We start from the raw sequence: 22286 nt of genomic DNA on the forward strand, positions 1-22286 counted from the left end.
TGTTGTAGGTTTTTTTGGGGCTATATGGCCATGTTCTAGAGGCATTCTCTCCTGACGTTTCGCCTGCATCTATGGCAAGCATCCTCAGAGGTAGTGAGTATGCTTGCCATAGATGCAGGCAAAACGTCAGGCGAGAATGCCTCTAGAACATGGCCATATAGCCCGAAAAAACCTACAGCAACCCAGTGATTCCGGCCATGAAAGCCTTTGACAATATTTGTTTTTCCTTTTTCACAATACAATGGCTTGTATTCATGATTTTGAGAGATTTTTAGTACTATGATCAGTAATGTCTTGTTCTTTAATTCCTTTCATTTCCCCCTTTAAAAAAATAAAACTACATTGCAGTAACAATAAGACATACGCATACATCCAATAATACCTTTGGGATTCCATAACTTGGCAAGGTAAGGCATCCAAAGCAGAAGAAAGTTCCTGGGCAAGAAAGACAAGTTGGATCAATTTCTTGCACACAACTTGCATGTTTTGAAAGGGCCACTAGATGGCTATCCATAGAAAGGACCTGTCTTGATGAGAAGTAGGTCCTTCTGCTACTTATCAAACACAGAAAGTCCCTCCCCTGACAAGTCCTTATTCTCATAGCACCATCTAGTGACCCTTTCAAACCATGCCAAGTTGAGAGAGAGATTCATCTCATCTTTATTGCCCTGAAACTTTCCTTGTAATACTCCTGCCAATAATCTTTTCCCCCACAATTTTGACCATTTAGATAAAATAAATAAAGCTTAACCTCTCTAGAAACATAGCATGTGGCTAAACTAGCAGAAGCATGCTTTGGTTTTTCCACAAAATGTTGTGTTACAACCTTGCATTGAAATTAATTTAACTGGTAATGCTACCACTTGAAGTACTTAATAATAATAGTAATATTAATAATAATATTTATTCGTGCCCCGCTTTTTCTCTCTTGAAGGAGACTCAAAACAGCTTACATAGGGTTCTCAACACTATAAAGCATGCATGGGCAAACGTTGGCCTTCCAGGTGTTTTGGACTTCAACTCCCACAATTCCTAACAGCCTAACAGCTGATAGGAATTGTGGGAGTTGAAGTCCAAAACACCTGGAGGGCCGAGGTTTGCCCATGCATGCTCTAAAGGTACAAAATATGTTTCCTAATGATGTAAATGAAAACAATCTACCCTAATCTTGAGTAGTTGGACACGTGATTGTTTCTGGTTATAGGTTGTTGCAATCTCTAGCATATCTGGTGTTTGCTTGTTCTGGCTCATGTGGAATAACCCTGGTTTACTCATGTGGAATGACCCTGGGGTCCTTTGATAAGTAGGGAGCCAAAAACATAGATTCGTTGGATCGAACTTGAGAATGGTGACCTCTGATTTGCTATCCCATGACAAAACAAAGAAATATAAAGAAATTGGCAAGTTTTCTTGTTTACAATAAGAAAGTATCTTTTTAATGCATCCAGGCCCCTGTTAAAATACTGATATAAGGTGTTCTTTGTCCTTTGGGGAGAAAGAGAAAAGACCAATGTCTCCTTACCTCCTGGCAAATGTTAATGGATTTAACAAAATCACTCTGCAAAGAATTTAACAGAACAAAAGAATTATGACTTATGTGAAAAAATGTTTCCTGCACAAACAAAACTTTTGCACAAAGAGAGCCTTGAATTGCAAAAATGGAAAGAAACTCTGAAATGAGCTTGTACGCTGATAGTGGTAGCTGATAACAGATAATATTTGATTACTATGAAGATTTTCTTCAAACACTTTATCTTGTAAGCAGATTGGGTTTTTTTCTTTCTTTTTTGTTTTGTTTTTTTTTAAAAAAAAAAAACCAATATTGTCCATGCCTGGTTTTTCCTACAGGTCATTATGAGTAGTGTAAGATACCTAAGACACTGCTTTCTCAATCTTCTATGATCACAAGCTCACCCTCATCTTCAGAAAAAGCAGTTTTAGGCTTCTTTGCTTGCATGTGGTTTTCTAAATGAGTCCTTTTACTTTTCTGTTTTTTGCATGTAGCTTCTATTTTCTTCCCAATCTGACTTGCTGGACTGGATAATTGAGGCGATCTGACCTGTTCACAAAACAATTTTTTGTCAAAATCATTTGGCCAAAACTAGGTGACTGCTGAAATATATAAGTAGCACTGTTTAGTTGGAATATCTCACTCTCTGAGGAGCTAGAAGGCCTTCTACCAGGATTAGCAACATCTTGGAAACACAGTCACATGTTTCAAACCTTAATTTTGTAGTGGTCTATCAAGGTTTATACGAACCACTGACAGAAATCCAAAGACATGGAGGCCTCTTACTGTGTTGTGCAGTTCAGAAACCATTACCAACACATTCAGTCACTGTGGCATACTGAGAACCCATGCTTCAAAGTGTGCCATTTCAAGTGATCCAGTTTCTACTAATTGCTCCCAAGCTTCCTATTGTCACTAATTGTTCACAGTCTAATTGTTAGCAGTGCAGCAGAGCCAAGTTGTTATGCAAGTTAGCAGGCACACTATTCACTTAGGTAAAGTAGTCACTGAGTAATTGTTGGCACAAAATTGCTTGTATCTTTGAATACAGGGTTCAACTTAAATGGGGTGGAGAGATGGAGGAAAGGTGGTGAATTCATTTTGGGATATGTCATGTACATGCTTAGGGGTTTCACTGCTGGAAGTATTTAATTTATTTTGGTCCAGAGGGATTACATGTTGCATACCTTTAATCAAAAATGCTCAGGACAAGAAATACTTTGGTTTTTTTTTAATATAAAAAATGGGCACATGTATGTGTGTGCATACACACAAACACACACATACATGGGGAGATATATTGGCAATAGGTCTCAAATATAAACACAGCATACATTTATGTTTCATATAGACCTTATACAAATAGCCAAAAGATAATTTTAATACAATAGTTTCAAATGATGCTGTGCATAAAACAAAGTTTGGGTACACTGAACCATCAAAAAACAAAGATGTCACTATCTCAACCAACCATGATCCATTTGGACAATTTTGGAGTATTTCAGATTTTTGAATTCTGGATAAGGGATGCTCAACAACCATGGCAATATTGCTAAGGTGCTAACTTTACTTTCTACAAAGAAAAGGTTAATAATTTGTCTCCAAATGATATATTTATTAGAAGCAAATTAAGTAAACACAATATGAGTTGGACATCCCTTATTCAGAATTGCAGAATCCAAAATACTCCAAAAATCCAAGAGTCTGAGATGGGTTGACCATCTCTTATTTGGCATTCTGAAATTTGAAAGGTTCCAAAATCACACTTGTGTTTTTGCTATTTCAATGTACACAAACTTTGTTTCATGTGCAAATTTATTTAAAATACTAGAGCACAAAATTACCTTCAAGTTTTAAGATGTGTATCAAACAAAAATGAATTTTGTGTTTTGACTTATGTCCCATTTCCAAAATATGTCATTATGTAAGTAATCCAAATTCTAAAAATAAAAATCCGAAACACAATCCAGTTCTAATCCAGCAATTTGGATAAGGAATGTTGTGCCTGACATTTTCAAACCATAATAGATCCAAAAGGATTGTGATGGAGAGAAGCAAGTACCAAAGCTGCAGAATCAATGCAAATGTTAAATATGGCAATAAAAATTGTTCAATTAAATCTTACCTTAGCAATACTGGTTTTGCTTGCTATCACTTGCATGGTGATAACATGTCCCTTATTTTTCAGAAGATCAGCTTTGGGACCTATCTTCACATAGGAAATGGTAGTAAATGATGTAAAACTGAAGTCTTCTCTGCAAGAAAGAAGTCAGGAAAAAATGAAGTGAAAGAAAGAAAGGAAAAAATGGACATGAAGGTCCTTTTTCATTGATTGTGGGTTGGTAGGTGATACAAAAATGCTGTAAAGAATGAATTAGGCACTGGTAGGTTTTATACTCACTTCAGGTACTGCTGCAGTATCAAATGGGCAATGATTCTTTCTAGTACGGCACGCGGAAGTTTGGTAGGAATGACATCTGCTCCTAGTTTTGTCAGTCCTTTCCCAAGCCAGGCGTCAATCAGCTTTAGAGGAGTGAACTTCTCCTTCTTGCAGTCCACTTGCTTTAAAATCTTGATGATATCCAGGCAATGTCCTGTCACGTCTATTTTTTCAAACGCTGAGAGGAAATGAAAAAACAAAATGTTAGGTGCAAATATTTTGCAGGGCCGAAGGTGATAGGAAAGGCCATCAAATTCACCCTCCATCCCAGACAGAATGTTATATGGTCAACTCCTTCAGTTACAGATGCTACAACCAGTATACTCCAAAGAACAAGGCAAATCAGAAAGCTCTAACACAGTAAGAAAAGAACCAACAACCAGCTGCACCGACATTGATTGCCCCTCAGAACTGTTGGCTGTTGTGAGGTCTACAGCCAAATGGTATAAGGAACAACTTCTTACAGATTCCAGACACTGTACTAAGTAAAAGGGAATTTTCGGGTTTCTCTGTGATGTAGATAAGGCTGGCATCATTAAACAATAGCTCAAAACTTGCCCTTAACTGTGGCATCAAATGACAGAAACACTAAGATTGTCATCTGATTGCCTCCCAGCCATTCTTTGCAAAATGTATGTATAAAGTCATCACTCAAAAAGTCACCAGCATGCAAGTTAAATAAAAGATGAAGCTCTTCTGTAAGAATGGTTGCATTCTATGATTTCATGCTGGTTACTTGATTTTATCACACTGGGAACAAAGATCCGCATAGTCAAAGCCATGGTATTCCCTGTAGTAACCTACGGATGTGAGAGCTGGACCTTAGGGAAGGCTGAGCGAAGGAAGATAGACGCTTTTGAGCTGTGGTGTTGGAGGAAAGTGCTGAGAGTGCCTTGGACTGAGAGAAGATCCAACCAGTCCATTCTCCAGGAAATAAAGCCCGACTGCTCACTGGAGGGAAGGATACTAGAGACAAAGTTGAAGTACTTTGGCCACATCATGAGGAGACAGCAAAGCCTAGAGAAGACAATTATGCTGAGGGAAATGGAAGGCAAAAGGAAGAGGGGCCGACCAAGGGCAAGATGGATGGATGGCATCCTTGAAGTGACTGGACTGACCTTGAAGGAGCTGGGGGTGGTGACGGCTGACAGGGAGCTCTGGTGTGGGCTGGTCCATGAGGTCACGAAGAGTCGGAGATGACTGAACGAATGAACAACAACAACAACTTGATTTTATACTAAGCCCAGACTATGTAGGAGAGGCTTGAAGCAAATGAATGGGAAACCAAAGAAACTGAGGAAATTGAGATTAATTTTTGTAGCTTTTTATGTTCACTGCCTTCCAAGCACAGTCCACAACAAAGTAACTTCTATACCTTTCCTTGCAGTTCTGTTTCAAATGCAGTTGCCTTGGCAATGGGCTGTTCTAAGATGCTAAAGGTGTCATTTATTTTCATGACCTTGCAACAATTTGGTAGGTGGAATTGTGTTTTGGTTTTCTCGCTCAGCCTCCAGTTTTTTTTTTTTTTTTACTTACGCTCCTCTCGACAGCAGTTGTCACACATTTTGTTACAGTTGGCGGAATCCCAAGCCTCATCAAAGTGCTGAGCTATCAGGACTCGGCGGCACCTGCAAACACAAATCCAGGGATCAAACAGAAAACAAATGCATGCACGTACATACACACAATATAAACTGATGTGTCAACAGGAATCATAATAGTCAGCTAAATCTTGGTACAACTACAGCTCTCATGATTTCCTAGCAGTGAACTATGACAGTTAAAATGGTATCAAACTGCATTAATTCTACAGTGTAAATGAACTCCCTGTCTGAAATCACAAACCTTATTTTGTTCCTTGATTCCATTATACATTTCTGCAACCATTTTAACCCTTAGGCAATTATAATAAGGATCAAAGAAGGGGGAATCAATATTCTATAAACAGAGAAATACTGTTCTAGATGGTCTCGAGGACTCTATTTGTGCTGCAAGCATACATTTTGTTTTGATTAAAACTGCAGCACAGAAATGTAATCTATATAAATAAAAATGTAATGTTTGTTTGTAGGATTAATGTAACTCAAAAACCACTGGACAAATTGCCACCAAATTTGGCCACAAGACTCCAACTAAACCCAAGGAGTGACCATCACTCAAAAAATTGAGTTTGAAATTTGGGAGTTGTAGTTGCTGGGATTTATAGTAACCAACAATCAAAGAGCATTCTGAACCCCACCAATGATGGAACAGAACTAAACGTGCCACACAGAACTCCCACGACCAACAGAAGACACAGACAGGGTTTGGTGGGCATTGACATTGAGTTTGGGAGTTGTAGTATACCTACATCCAGACAGCACTGTGGACTCAAACAATGATGGATCTGGACCAAATATTCCATATGCCCAACTAGAAACACAGATGGAGTTTGGGGGAAATAGACCATGACATTTGGGAGTTGTAGTTACTGGGATTTATAGTTCACTTACAATCAAAGAGCATTCTGAACCCCATGAACGATAGAATTGGGGCAAACTTCCCACACAGAACCCCTATGACCAATAGAAAATACTTAAGGTCATCCAGTCCAACCCCCTTCACCAGGGCAAGAAAACTTAATCAAATACTGTTTGGCCACAATCATAAAGAAATTACATATATTAGAAACCAACACTTTCTCATTACTTTATTTTCCAGATCACCAGACTGGCCACGGCAACGCGTGGCAGGGGATGGCTAGTAATATTGATATGCATTTTTCACATTAGCATTTGATATTTCTGAAGCTTCAGCTGAAAACAACTTTTTTTACAATCATTCAATAGAGGAAGCATCTTTTTTAAGAACTCTGTCTCAGACAAAACACAAACACTTACCTGTTCAGGTTGTGGCAATAGGAAACCATGTCATATAGTTTCTGTTGTCCTACGTTTTCCATCACCACCATTGTGCTGATTCTGAATATATCCCCAAAACCATAGTATAAGATGCAATCAGCTTTCTGGTCATCCCGACCTAGAATGACATTTTGAAAAATCATAATTTTCCCTACTGCTTTTTGGAAACAGTAGCGTCTTCACAGAATTTTTCTTCGGCTGCATATACCTGCACGCCCACTTTCCTGGTAATAGTTTTCCATCGATTTGCTCATTGAATGATGTATTACAAATCTCACATCTGGCTTATCAATTCCCATGCCAAAGGCAACAGTGGCCACTACAATCTGAAAGAAAAAGAAGGCCACAAAGTCTAAGACATGAGTGATCTCACTTGACTAGAGAAAAAGACATGAATTATCACATAGTTCACCTGTATTTCATTGGCAGACCAGCGCTTGTGAACTCTGCTCTTATCCTTAGGTTCCATATTTGCATGGTAAGTTCCGGCTTTGATTCCTAATTGCTGTAAACTCATTGTAACTTGTTCAGCATCCTTTTGGGAAAAGCAGTAGATAATTCCTGAATCAACAAAATTATTAAGAGTGATGAAATCAAAGAAAAGACTTGCTAACTCATATAAAACATAGCTATCCCAAAACAGGATGTGGGAGGATGCTGGAGCACTACCTTACAAAGGCTCCTACAGGTGCTGTTATGCTTTGGCATTGGCACTTATTCTCTAGCGTGTTCACCTGAAAGACCTTTGTATCTTCTATTGATGAGTTTTACAATGTCCTCAATGAAGTTCTGAGCAACTGGTGACTTTTGCCGAACCTGTAACATAAACAAGGCATTTCAATGTTTACAGTCTGGCATGTATTGCTTTAGAAAATCACCAATTTAATGAAGTTAAGCCTGTGGCATAAAACAATTCTTTCAGTGATTTCTCATCTGAGTGCTGGACTATGAATATGTGGAGAACAGGGATTGAATCCCAACTCAGGCATGAAAACGTCACAAGTCACACTCTCTCAACCTCAGAGGAAGGCAAAGGAAAATCTCCTCTGATCAAATCTTGCCAAGAAAATTCCAGGATAGTTTAGCCTTAGGACCATCATAAATCAGAAATGACTTGAAGGTACAAAATAACAATGGCAAGAACTCTTAGAATCATAGAGATGGAAGAGACCTCGTGGGCCATCCAGTCCAACGCCCTGCCAAGAAGCACTCTTGACAGATGGCCATCCAGCCTATGCTTAAAAGCCTCCAAAGGAGGAGCCTCCACCACACTCCAGGGCAGAGAGTTCCATTGCTGAACAGCTCTCAGTTAAGAAGTTCTTCCTCATGTTCAGGTGGACTCTCCTTTTCTGTAGTTTGAAGCTATTGTCTGTGTCCTAGTCTCCAGGGCAGCAAAAACAAAACCTTGCTCCCTCCTCCCTATGACTTCCACTCACATATTTACACATGGCCCTCATCATGTCTCCTCTCAGCCTTCTCTTCTTCAGGCTAAACATGCCCAGCTCTTTAAGCTGCTCCTCATAGGGCTTGTTCTTCAGACCCTTGATCATTTTAGTCACCCTCCTCTGGAAATGCTCCAGCTTGTCAACATCTCCCTTCAAATGCAGTGCCCAGAATTGGACACAGTATTCCGGGTGTGGTCTGATCAAGTCAGAATAGAGGGGTAGCATGACTTCCCCGGATCTAGACACTAGACTCCCATTTATTCAGACCAAAATCCCATTGGCTTTTTTGCCACTGCATGACATTGTTGGCTCATGTTTAACTTGTTCCCCATGAGGACTCCAAGATCTTTTTCACACGTATTGCTCTTGAGCCAGTCACCCCCGTTCTGTACCTTTGCATTTCATTTTTTTCTGCCTAAGTGGAGGATCTTGCATTTGTCTCTGCATGCATCTTACCTGACGCATGCAGTGCAGTGGACAATGAAGGATATAACAGACCAAACCTGCAGGTTTCTTCTAATCTTAAATGTATCCAAGGCTAGAAACTGTCTGTTATGGTTTGCAGAGGGTTTTTTTAAATACACAGCTTTGCATATATCAAACAACAACTTAGAATCCCTACAGGAGGATATATAATGCATCTGGTCCTTATTCCTTCAGATACCATGTTTTTTGTGGTTCAAAGTCTGATCACACTTCAAAACAGAATAACTGAGGAGCCAGGGAACAGGAAAAAGGGGAAGGTAAGTTTACCAACATGTTTTCTGCATTAAGTTGTTATACTTAGATATTTTTAAAATAACAAATTAAATGCTATGAAGTCAATCATTAAGATGCAACAGATTTCAGACATGTAAAATAATTCCCCTCTTGTTAAGTTCGGCACATTTAAAAAAGAGAGAGCTTAATAGAGACAATTATATGAAGGACCAGTGAATTGAGAGGAAATTCCAAATTAATGTGAGACTTATATGGGTCCATATTAGTTATTGAACAGCTGAGATCCAGAATAGCACTAATCAACTGAACCACATACAGCAAGAAGTGGATTTAACTAACACTTTAGAGAAGGGAATTTATAGCAGCTGGACACCTATTTTGGAAAATATCTAAATTCTATGGCCTCCTTCCCCAACAGCAAATCAACTCGTAAGTCCTTGCATCTTTCCACATTAGTCGAGTCTTGATAAGGTATTGCAATTTATTTGTATCTGCAGCTACTGTTGCATTTTATTGATTTTTAACTCGTGGGGTTTATGATGTTATGTGGCTTGTCATTGTTATTGTGATATTGATCATGCACTTACTGTATTGTATGTGTTTATACCTTGAGTGCTTTTGTGTGTTGCCCCAAGTTCCTCTGGGGAGACGGTGGCAAGGCATTTAAAAAGTTTTATTTATTATATATTTATTTCAGTTCTTAGAATATTAGACCCTAGAAGCAACAGAACTGATGTACTAATTTCATATAATTAAGAAGTAGCAAATTGTTTCAGCCACTGCTCCTACATTTCTGAGATTTTTTAAAAAGTCACAAATGCAAATAAATGAAAAAGTAGCTAGCCCAGCATATAGTAGGCCTATATTTAAAAAAATGTTAGACAGCTCTCTCCAGAAGTAAACACATGAATTTAAATTGGAACAATAGACATAAGTGAGGCTAAATCAGATTAAATCTTAAGTACTCGTACTTGTTAGTAAGTGAAACTGAGTGCTTTGCTTCACAAATATTCTTGGAACGGATGATATTTTTCAATACAAGACGGACGTAGCAGGCATACCTCATAATACAGGTTGGGTCGGTTAAATGAGGCTGTGAAGGTAATGCACTTCTGAATACAAAGAATTTTCTGAGCATCACGCAGAACATGGCTTGTTGCTGTTGCAGTCAATCCGATCAACGATGCATTGGGAAACTGACGCTTTAATATACCAAGTAATTTGTAATCTGAGCAGAAATTAAAGATAAAAGTAAAAATGTTATGTATAAATGCAAGATGCTAACATTATCATCACAACGGTTCTGTATTTCCAACTAACCAAATCTCTGTACTGTAGAAAATGGTTTTCAAACTTATGAAAAATCAGTATCAATTAAGAGTAAAACCATTGAATCAATTTAACTTAAATCTGCATTGAGTTACCAAGTTCTCATTAATTTGGTGGATCTACTCCAGAAGAGGAAAACTAGTGTGCTATAGTGGTTTGAACACCTATGGCTCTAGAGATGAATTTGAATCCCCTCTCAGCCTTGAAAACCCAATAGGTGATTTTGGGCAAGTTAGACTCCCTCAGAAGAAGGCAGTGGCAACCCCTTTTGAACCAAACTTGAGAAGAAAAACCCAGTCAAGTCACAGAACTCTTGCTGAAATTAGCAAACACACGTAAGATTTTGAATAGAACCTGTAATCGTAGCCATGTCCTGACACCAGATCAAACTTCTAACTCATTGTTATCTAGAGGACAGACAAGCATCCCGAGCTCTGAGGATTACCTGGGAAGGAATCCCACTGGAGCATTGCAGCACACCCAAATACCTGGGAGTTACTCTGGACTGTGCTCTGATCTATAAGAAGCACTGCCTGAATATCAAGCAAAAAGTGGGCGCTAGAAACAATATCATACGAAAGCTGACTGGCACAACCTGGAGATCACAATCAGACACAGTGAAGACATCTGCCCTTGTGCTTTGCTACTCTGCTGCTGGGTACGCATGCTCAGTGTGGAACACATCTCACCACACTAAAACAGTGGATGTGGCTCTTACTGAGACATGCTGCATTATCATGGGGTGCCTGCGCCCTACACCACTGGAGAAATTACACTGTCTAGTCGGTATTACACCACCTGACATCCGCTGGGAAGTAGCAGCCAATAGTGAAAGGACCAAGGCAGTGACATCTCCAGCACATCCTCTGTTTGGGTATCAGCCAGCACATCAATGACTTAAATCAAGAAATGGTTTTCTAAGACACTCACTGGAACACCTCAGCAAGCGAGAGTCCAAAAGTGGCAGGCTCAAACCCAGAACCTCAATCAATGGCTGATACCAAATGAGAAACTCCCCCCTGGGCACACAGAGGACTGGGCAACTTGGAAGGTGCTGAACTGGTACCATGAGATGCAGAGCCAACCTTAAGAAATGGGGCTATAAAGTGGAATCCACGACATGCGAGTGTGGAGAAGAGCAAACTACAGACCACCTGCTGCAATGCAACCTGAGCCCTGCTACATGCACAATGGAGGACTTTCTTATAGTAACACCAGAGGCACTCCAAGTGGCCAGCTACTGGTCAAAGGACATTCAAACAACTACCAAGCTTGCAAAATTTGTGTTTTGTTTGTTTGTTTAAAAAATGCAATACAACTGTTTGGCTTGCTCCTGACACGATAAATAAAATAAATCTAGAGAAACTGCAAGGAACTATGCAGGACTTCAGAGACATTTATTTCCCAGCTCTAAATGACAGTGCTAGTAATACCTTCTAACATGGAAAGCATGGGCTACAACCATAAGCTATATACATTATATCTCCTCTGGAACAAATGTGCAATATACTGCAGAAAATGTTTTTATGGAGGAGAAAGCAGTAGCGATGATATTTACATTCCGTACTGGAGAGAAAAGGGAACTTCCAATATATGTGCCTTCTAAAGAGACCTACCAGGCCTGAAGTCATGTCCCCACTGGCTGCAGCAATGGACTTCATCCACTGCGATGTGCGTAAGCCTTCCTGCTTGATAAGCTTTCTCCAGTTTGGACACAAACATCTTGCTTTTTGCAATTTTCTCTGGGGTCACATAAATGAGTTTTAGCTGTGAGCTGGAAGAGAGCATTTCAGCATAGACCCATTTTACATGTTCCTATTTGAGAAGGAGAACAGGAAGAAAAAAAACACACATACTGACTAAAGAGAGTTTTCAAGAGTATTCAATTCCTTTCACCACTCTGATTTCACTGTCAATTTTCAAAAGCCATAATAATAAATAAAACTTACTTCAGTCGTGTATGGATACAACTTTCAAATAAGAATCAAGAAGTCAAGAGCCACTGCCCAAGTTTGTCATTTAGCCACCCTGCCTAGCATTTAACCATACCTTGCTGCTAGAGGCATTCAATAAAGTTGCAGAAACTTTAAGTTGCTCCAACACCATTAGCTGATCCTCCATAAGTGAGACCAGAGGACATATCACAAGTGTGAAACCTTAAAATAAAACAAAATGCTTTCTTTTAGTAACTGGAAAAAATTCGCCATTTGCTACACTTGGCACATGAAAGTTTAACTGGGAAAAGTTCACATATGAATTAAAACAAGCTTTGTCTTTATACAACATCAACTATTTTACTGTCTGATGCAGAGAAATAGCAGAATTGGTGATTTCTGGGTACAAGGTCAAGTACTGAATTTACATTGGGTTGGAACAAGGAGCAGTAGCTAAAATTACAATTTATCCTATTTCCCAGTGGATCATTTCATTGGCATCCTAGCTAAGCTAGGGACATAGTACCATATTTCTTCAGTTCAATTGTAAGACACACATTAATTTCAGTACTAACAACAGAGAAAAAAGAAATATATATATGATGCACCCAGTTTTAGAGATGTTTGTATTGTGAAAAAGGTGTGTCACAGAATTGAAGAAATACTGAATGTTATGACACCTCTACAGCATAGAAATGTATGTCACAAATGTTAGAAAAGAGCTTTGCACCAAATCAAAACAATGACACACAACTGGGACCTAAATACCACAAAGGAATCAGATTCCATCTGATCTGCTTGGTACTTGGATGGCAGGCCAGAGATAAATACCAGGCACTATGGACTATATTTTAGATGAAAAAGCTGGCAGTCACCTCTGAGTATTCCTTGACTTAAAAAATCCAATGACGTTTATAAACTTGCCATAAGTTGACAGGAATCCTACATAAACATCCACAACAGTTAGCAACATAATACAGTGTTACTTTGCTTATAAAACTGGTGCACATACCTTCAGAACATACTGCTGGTAGCTGGTAACACAAACTCTTCCCTCCACCTGTAGGCATAACAAGGAACACATCTCTTCCTGCCATTGTTACATTGATTGTTTCCAGTTGTAAAGGTCTAAATTTGGGGAGCTTGAAGTTATTTCGCAACACTTCTCTGACCTTTTTGGACCATGGAAAATCTGTGAATAGGAAACAAATAGTTTTAAAACCATTCTGGGATTTATTTGAAAGAAAAACTGATGACAAAAGGCTGTTTCTACCAAAGAGAAACAGCAAATCTACTCTTCCAATGTTACTTCTCAGTCCCTGAAACTGTTATGTATTGGCTGAAGGACACATTTAACTTCATGATGGACAATTAAATCAACCAACTGGAAAGCTCTTCACGATGAATGGGAGCGAGGATACATCTGTCTTATGTCTGCACTTTGAAATAACGTTAATGATTACTTAGAAAAAAAACCCTATCAAATATATTTCAGTATTTTATTGCTTGGAAACAGTTTAAAAGACAGAACAACAACACAAAAATAATGTGATCTTATCTTGCACACCTTCCTTGTTCCAATCCTCTGCTGCTGATTCAGTATCTTTGCTGCTCCCGCTCTCAGTATCAGAAAATTGCTTTATTTTCTTTGTCAGAACTGACTTCTTCTGAAGAAGGTCCTGCTGACGTTCCAGGAGTTCTTGGACTTGGATCTCCACTGCCTGCAGTTCACTATCTACAGAAGCAAGTTCCTCTTGCAACACTAAAGTGGAAGGAGAATGAAACAGATTCCAACATTTGTCATCTTTCTTTTACTGGGCAGTCATCCCACTCCAGACTCAATACAAGGCGACTTCCTGCTATCATCCCATCATTCTTCCTTTTAGGAGACAATAGGCTTTTTTAAGGTTATCTGTTCCTATCTCTACTACTGGCTGGCCTTATCTAAACAGTTAACACTGAAGTATCTCCTTTTATATTCTTCTTTCTTAGCATTCCCCAGCAGGATTCTTTCCTGGCCCGCCCTGGAGAATGGGATGCTTACCCATCCAAGAACTAACCCTGCCTAACTTTTGAAGAAAAAAAACAACAACAATGCAACGTGCTTTCAGTGCGTACGGTTATCCCTCCACATTTGCTGTTTTGACTTTTGGGGATCTGATGGATTTGATCGAAAACATTCTCTCTCTCTAGGAATGTATAGGCCTTTTCAGTATAACTCTATGGTCAACATCCTCCAGTCATGCTGGAAGACCTAGAATTTTTTGGAGTTGTGCTGCAAGAGAGATGTTCTCTGAGGTGAAAAAAATTAGCAATTTCTTTATTCTTGGTTTTTCACTTTTTCATGGGTGCTGTGTTCCTAACCCCAATGAATGTGGAAGACTAACTGTATTATTAGTATATATCAACTCTCATCCTGGAGGAGGTTCCTTTACCCAGTTATTTCACACAGGGCATCAGCTACTCCGACCCTTCCTTACTGCTTCACATTCAGTTTTATATCGTTTGCCTGAAATTCCAGAGTGAAGAACTCTGTGTATATAGTAGGGCTGGGCGGTTTCGTTTCGTTAATTTGTAATTCGTTAATAATTCGTTAATTTTTTCAATTGCAAAACGATAACGAACCATTCTGGAGCAATTATTAAAAAAAACGAATTTTCAAAAACGTTTTGTAAATGCTTCGTATTTTGATATTGTATTCGTTTCGTTATTGTTTTGAGGTCGTTTCGTTATTATTTCCGCATGTCTGGGCCAGTTTTATGGTTTAATTAGTGAAAAAAAATTATAATATCACACCAACAGTCAACAACAGAGGGAGAGGGAAGCTTCAGAAGGTTTTGGAGGTTTTTTAGCGTATTTTGCGGTCGCGTCCGCCATTAACGAATCGATTCGTTATTGTTTCGGAAATCAATTCGTTAATTTTTTAACCATTTACGAAATTTCGTAAATATCGAACTTTTTAAAAGGAAAATGTTGTAATTATTTTAAATATCGAAACAAAAAAACCCCCCAAATACAAATCGATTTTAGAAACAAATTTTTCCGTTGTTACCCAGGCCTAGTATATAGCCATAATTTTACTATCTCTTATGAATAATGAACATATTTCTTTGGCATTCCTGACCTTATCAAGTAAAATGATGAGGAAAATTTAGTTACCTGAAAGAGTTGTTGCCATCTTCAATATCAAAAATGCACCTCACTTGATAATTATAAGACAAAGCAGTCTTTGTTTCTTCCTAAATAAAAAGTTCAAACAACACAAATCTGAAAGTCTGCTAACAGCCAGAATATCTTCCAGCAAGTCAGAATGAATCCATCTAATATATATATATATATATATATATATATATAGACACACACACACACACACACTATCAAAGCTGGTACATAAAAGAATATATAAATAAATCCCTTCTGGTGTAAAAGTTATTTATTTGTTTCTGTAGTTACTCTGATTTTATCCTAGCAAAGGACCAAAGGTAGGCATCTTGCAAAAAACATTATTTCCCACATTCAGCTACTGGAGTTCACCATCAAACTTTGTGAGGCAACAGGATGGGGTTTTTCATTATTTGTGCCAGCTACCACCTCTTAGCCAAATCCATACACACACACACACACCACATTTATATCCCACTCTTCTCACCCCGAAGGGGATTCAAGGTGGCCTTACAATTCAATGTCATATAAACAACAGTCAAATGAAACAAAAAATTACATTAAAAACAAAGAATTAAAACACCTTAGCAGCAACATTTTAAAACCATGCAGTCCAAAATTATAATCCAGAGCCATTCCAATTGTCTACTGCATATATATAAAGTTTGAATAGCATTGAGTACAGAATCTCTGAAGATGCCAGCCACAGATGCAGGTGAAATGTCAGGAGAGAACGCTACTGGATCATGGCCATACAGCCCCCCAAAAAATCACAGCAACCCAGTGATTCCAGCCGTGAAAGCCTTCGACACCCCCTGTGGTGTTTGTTTGGCTGTCTGTGCCCTTGTTCAGAAGATTTCACTTCACCTTCTGTCCCTGTGCTAACTGGATTTAGAAAAACTTGGCTTGTTTGGTGATAAGGCTTCAATTATTATACTTTTTCCCCATGATAATTCTTCCAGGAGTGAATTTTCCTTTCTAGGGGTGGATTTCTCCCACTTCCTGTTGTCTCACCCCCATTTATAATTATGAGTCCTTTGTAAGTTGGATGTTTGTAACTCGGTGACTACCTGTATTCCATTCTGTTCAACAGATTGCATACTCAACAAAGAATAGATCAAGCATATAATGTGTAGCTTGATTTTAAAGCCGTAATGTCTGCATGAGTCACAGTCTTAAAATGGAGTACAGCCGAGGTGGCAGACTTAGGTGGATTAGGTTTATCAAAGTGTTTATGTAGGTCTTTTAGTCTCTAGGGTTGCTAGGACAAAGACACACAAACACACGCAGGTCAATTCCTCATTTTTTCAAAATTCAACATCTACTGTTGCTTTGTTCTGTCACAATATATTCATAAAACATTACTTTATCCACTAGAGGGCATTACATATTCCAATACAGTACACTGGCCCCCTGTATCCATGGATTCTGAATCCATATGTATTAAACCCTCCATGCTTTGGAAACAGTTTTTTTAAAACCAAAAAGCAAACCTTGATTTTGCCATTTTATATAAGGAACACCATCTTTCTACACATAGCAATATCTAGGTCTTCCAGCACAAGTCTATGGTCAACTTATGCAATGGAGGATATAGCGATTCTGAGAGACAGCATTTTAATCAATCGCGCAAATATGGAGGGTTGACTACACACACATATAGCCATCCAATGAAATCTGTGCCATTTTGGTTGGCATGACATAGGTATCACAATACAGACTTTGGGATGTATTCAATGGGCAATACAGTTGCATTTTTCTGAATTGATAAAGTGAAGATTTACAAATGAGCAAAATGCATGACACCTAGAGGATTTACACACATAGTTCTATATCCCAATTAGATGCTTTGCTATTCATCTCCATCCTCTAAAATCCCAATCACATTCAACAATAACATAAAATTAAAAGTTACCTGAACTCCAAAAAGAAAGGGGTAGCACAAAGGGTCACATTAAATAATAAAAATGGTAGAAAGAAATGCCAAGATATGATGTTTAGAAGATATACAGTTCTTAGAGGAAAACAGAGGGCTAACACATTGCTTTGAAGTGCAATATTGACATGGCAGTAGTGGGAAACCACATGCTTTTTAAATGTACAAGCAGGTCTTGAGTTTATTTATTTTGTCAGAAGTGAATTGAGAGTACAGTTAAAATGTATTTAAAGCAAAAATAAAATTTAAAAACTTCACATTTGGCTAAATATCCTTTGACCAGTAGCAGGCCTCTGGTGTCACTCGTTACACATATCTGAGTTACAAATGATTCACAGTTAAGGACAGGGATGAGACAACAAGAAATGAGAGAAAATCACTTCTGAAAGAGTTATCATGGGGGAAAGTGTCTTTATCTCCAATCCTTGTTCCCACAACAAGCCTCATTTTTCAAAATCCAATTATCACAGGGACAGAAAGAACAGGGGCATAGACAGCAAAACAAACACCCCAGTGGGGTTAACCTTTCCCTATGCTAACCAAAGCATAGGGAAGGGCGTGTCTGGAGTTACACTTAAAATGTACCTGTTCCCACTTACATACAAATTCAATTTAAGAACAAATCTACAACTTAAGAACAAACTTGGGAACTGTCTGTATAAAGAAGCAACTCAGGAGCAGTCTTGGATCTTAATGGATACCACAATATTGGGGGACTGGCCTTTTGCTATGAACACTTATAGGAAGTGGATTCATCCAAGCCATAGGGATAAGGCATAAACAACATGAATTTTCTCATAATTGACAAATTCAGTTCATCTGTGGCAGAGCACATGATCTGGAAATTAACACTGAACTCAGAGAACCAAGAATTAACAGTTTTCACTTACCAAACTAGTACAGATTCAAACTCTTAAGACCTGGAATCCATTAACCAAGGATTGGATGACTGAAGTCTCTTCAGCAGTCAAAACTGTGAGAATTGTAAATACACTCGTGTAAGATTCAAAGACTCTCAGGATCAGACAGACAAGGGCCATACAGTCCAGGCATGGACAAACTTCCCGCTGTTAGGGATTGTGGGAGCTGAAGTAAAATAAAAAAAAAACCCTGGAGGGAGGACCAAAGTTGGCCCATGCCTGTTCTACAGGGTGAGGCAGCATAACTTCCTTTTTTAAAATGCGTACCATTCAGTCGGTTGAAGACGTAGCGGAGCGCTAGTGGTATCGTTCGAGAAGCGGGAGTACAAAGTTTTGTCCTGACACAATTCAATCACCACCATGTATTGGAACAGTGGGGAGCGTGCTTTTGCTGTTGAGGTCTACTTTTCAAGCGGATTTGGAGTGGCCGTCCCGCTCTCCAGATTTGGGCCCTTGTGATTTTTTTCTATGGATGTTTTTGAAATCCCGTGTTTATGTGAACCGTCCAAGGACCCTACAAGATTTGAAGACCAACATCCAGGAAGAAATTGCCAACATAGCACCTGCTATGCTGGCAAGATCAATGACAAACGCCAGAAATCGGTTTACTCCATGTATGGAGAATGGGGGATGTCACCTACCTAATTTGATCTTCAAAACTATGAAAAACAAAACTTTAGGTATGCACCTACATTATAAAAAAAAATCTGATTCATACAATGGGCTTTATTAAGTTTTGAAAAAAGGAAGTTTTGCTGCGTCACCCTGTAGAAGAAGCTCAAGAGCAGTCTTGGATCTTAATGGATACCACAATATTGGGAGACTAGCCTTTTACTATGAACACTTATAGGAAGTGGATTCATCCAAGCCATAGGGATAAGGCATAAACAACATGAACTTCCTCATAACTGTCAAATTCAGTTCATCTGTGATGGAGCACACGATCTGTAAATTAACACTGCACTCATAGAACCAAGAATTAACAGTTTTCACTTACCAAACTAGCACAGATTCAAACTCTTAAGACCTGGAATCCATTAACCAAGGATTGGATGACCGAAGTCTCTTCAGCAGTCAAAACTGAAATTTGTAAATACACTCATGTAAGATTAGGATTGCTTGTACGCTTTCACCAACACCCCATCTCTCCTACCTTGTTCATGTCTAGCATTATTTTTAAACTTTAATTGCATTTGGCCCAGCCATAGATTTTAAAATGTGTGTTGTATTACTGTTATTGTTATTGCTTTTTTGTTTCTGGGTTTTATTTTAATTGTTTATTGTTGTTGTTATTGCATGTATTGATGTATTGTGGGCTCGGCCTCATGTAAGCCGCACCGGAGTCCCTTGGGGAGATGGTAGCGGAGTACAAATAAAGTTATTATTAGGTTCTTGTGGGTTTTTTCGGGCTATATGGCCATGTCTAGACGCATTTTCTCCTGACGTTTCGCCTGCATCTATGGCAAGCATCCTCAGAGGTAGTGAGGTCTGTTGGAATTAGGAAAATGGGTTTATATATCTGTGGAATGACTGGCATACCAGTATTAAAAAACTCTAAAATTACAACAACAAAACAGCAGAGAGGAAACAACCAGGCACATCTTAACACCTCTCAACAAAAGATCCCCCAGGCTCAGCCAGGCCTTTCAATGCTAATGAAGGTGGTCAGTTAAAACATTCACACCTAGCTCCAGCAGAGAAGAGTTCTTTGCCACACCCCAGTCATTCCACAGATATATAAACCCATTTTCCTAATTCCAACAGACCTCACTACCTCTGAGGATGCTTGCCATAGACGCAGGTGAAACGTCAGGAGAAAATGCCTCTAGAACATGGCCATATAGCCCGAAAAAACCCACAAGAACCTAGTGATTCCAGCCATGAAAGCCTTCAACAATACAAAGTTATTATTATTATTATTATTATTATTATTATATACTCTCAAGATCAGACAGACAAGGGCCATCCAGTCCAGGCATGGGCAAACTACCTGCTGTTAGGGATTATGGGACCTGAACTCCAAAAAAAAAACAAAACCCTGAAATTGGCCCATGCCTGTTCTAGAATTAATGACACTACTTTAGCTCCCAGAGATAAAGTGCAATGGGATCTTAGATTCGCAGTTTGGTGAGGCACCAGCAGGACTCTTTGGCCGGAAAGGCCCAATAAAAGCACAGTACAACTGTCTGATCTGGCCACAGTGGTCCACGCTCTTGTTACATCCCGTATAGACTACTGCAACGCACTCTACGTGGGGTTGCCCTTGAAGACTGTTCGGAAACTTCAACTGGTCCAACGAGCGGCAGCCAGATTGCTTACCAGAGCGACATACCCCCCTGCTGTGTCAGCTCCACTGGCTGCCGGTTCAATTCCGAGCAAAATTCAAGGTGCTGGTTTTGACCTACAAAACCCTTTACGGTTCCGGTCCTGTGTATCTGTCCGAACGTATCTCCCTCTACGTCCCACCCCGGAATTTGAGATCATCTGGGGAGGCCCTGCTCTCAACCCCACCGCTATCACAAGTGAGGCTGGTGGGGACAAGGAGCAGGGCCTTCTCAGTGGTGGCCCCTCACCTGTGGAATTCACTCCCCGGGGAAATTAGAACAGCGACATCCCTCCTTTCCTTCAGGAAAAAAACTGAAAACATGGATTTGGGACCAGGCATTCGGACAATCGGGCAGATAAAGAAGGATTTCGACGATGGGCAGGAATTGACAAAGTGGAATGGAATTATGGAACTCTGAAAGACGAACGCTGAGCTTGAGATTAGTTTTCATTGATTGTGTTTTTATTTTTACTTATTGTGTTATATACTGACTGTTTTAACTGTGATAATTGTTTGATAGCTTGTTTTTATATGTATGAGTATTCTATGTAGGCATCAAATTGTGCCTTTTTGGTAAGCCGCCCTGAGTCCCCCCCTCGGGGGTTGAGAAGGGCGGGGTAAAAGTACCCGAAATAAATAAATAATAAATAAGTTGGCCCATGCCTGTTCTAGAATGAATGACATTACTTTAGCTCCCAGAGACAAAGTGCAATGGGATCTTAGATTCGTAGTTTGGTGAGAAGAGAAGGCTGAGAGGGGATATGATAACCATGTAGAAATATGTGAGAGGAAGCCACAGGGAGGAGGGAGCAAGCTTGTTTTCTGCTTCCTTGGAGACTAGGACACGGAACAATAGCTTCAAACCACAAGAGAGGAAATTCCATCTGAACATGAGGAAGAACTTCCTGACTGTGAGAGCCGTTCAGCAGTGGAACTCTCTGCCCCGGAGTGTGGTGGAGGCTCCTTCTTTGGAAGCTTTTAAACAGAGGCTGGATGGCCATTTGTCAGGGGTGATTTGAAAGCAATATTCCTGCTTCTTGGCAGGGGGTTGGACTGGATGGCCCATGAGGTCTCTTCCAACTCTTTGATTCTATGATTCCTGCAGAAGCGGGAGGTTCCCTCTTGTCCAAGGACATCTAATTACCTCTCAACAAAAGATTGCTCCAGGCACTGCCAGGCAATCAAATGCTAACCAAGGTGTTCAGTTGAAACATTTACACCTAGCTCCAGCAGACAAGAGTCCTTTGTCCCACCCTGGTCATTCCACAGATATATAAACCCTTTTCCCTAGTTCTAACAGACCTGACTACCTCTGAGGATGCTTGCCATAGATGCAGGCGACCCATTCCAACTCTTTGATTCTATGAGGCACCAGCAGCACTCTTTGGCAGGGAAGGCTCAATAAAAGCACAGTACAACTGGGTAACTATAACTCCCGTGATGTAGCGTGGATGGCACCTAGTCTATGGTAAAGAGAGCACTTACCCCACTTCTCCATCCTTTCCCTTTTCCCTTCACAGGCATCTTTCACCCGCTTCCGCTTCCGGTCCAACCAAGCAGCCAATCACCGCTCGAACCGCAGCGCTCTTCTCTGATTGGCTGTTGCCTCCCCCTCGGGCCACCTCAGCGCCGAGGCTCCTTTTCCTCTGAGGAGGGTGATAACT

The 22286-nt window shown here is 39.7% G+C and overlaps 1 protein-coding gene across 4 annotated transcripts; it reads right to left on the minus strand.

Moving 5' to 3' along the window:
- Positions 1-1810: 1810 nt before the first annotated feature.
- Positions 1811-22209, minus strand: RECQL (RecQ like helicase). Of its 4 annotated transcripts, XM_067469303.1 has the most exons (17): positions 22108-22209; positions 19294-19376; positions 18267-18349; positions 15438-15517; positions 13846-14040; positions 13291-13470; positions 12394-12500; positions 11961-12159; positions 10077-10243; positions 7585-7666; positions 7263-7411; positions 7059-7176; positions 6830-6968; positions 5487-5578; positions 3912-4128; positions 3636-3765; positions 1811-2059 (listed from the first exon to the last, which is right to left on the minus strand). In XM_067469303.1, the coding sequence occupies exons 4-17, from the start codon at positions 15454-15456 to the stop codon at positions 1889-1891; spliced, it is 1965 nt and encodes a 654-aa protein (XP_067325404.1). In that variant the 5' UTR covers positions 15457-15517; positions 18267-18349; positions 19294-19376; positions 22108-22209; the 3' UTR covers positions 1811-1888. The 4 variants fall into 4 exon arrangements, with proteins under 4 accessions (XP_067325404.1, XP_067325405.1, XP_067325406.1 ...); XM_067469304.1 differs by lacking the exon at positions 18267-18349; XM_067469305.1 differs by lacking the exon at positions 19294-19376 and having other exon boundaries at positions 22108-22179.
- Positions 22210-22286: the final 77 nt, after the last annotated feature.

The sequence above is a fragment of the Anolis sagrei genome, chromosome 5 (genome assembly GCF_037176765.1).
Source record: "Anolis sagrei isolate rAnoSag1 chromosome 5, rAnoSag1.mat, whole genome shotgun sequence".
NCBI classification, from domain to species: domain Eukaryota; kingdom Metazoa; phylum Chordata; class Lepidosauria; order Squamata; family Dactyloidae; genus Anolis; species Anolis sagrei.

Bases quoted from the DNA above. Each gene is read 5' to 3' on its own strand.
- RECQL (XM_067469304.1), bottom strand. The intron at 13,471-13,845 runs GTGTGCAAGATA...TCCTATTCACAG, and splicing joins AGAGGATTGGAACAAGGAAG to ATTTTCCATGGTCCAAAAAG. The intron at 7,412-7,584 runs GTGAACACGCTA...TTGTTGATTCAG, and splicing joins AAGATACAAAGGTCTTTCAG to GAATTATCTACTGCTTTTCC.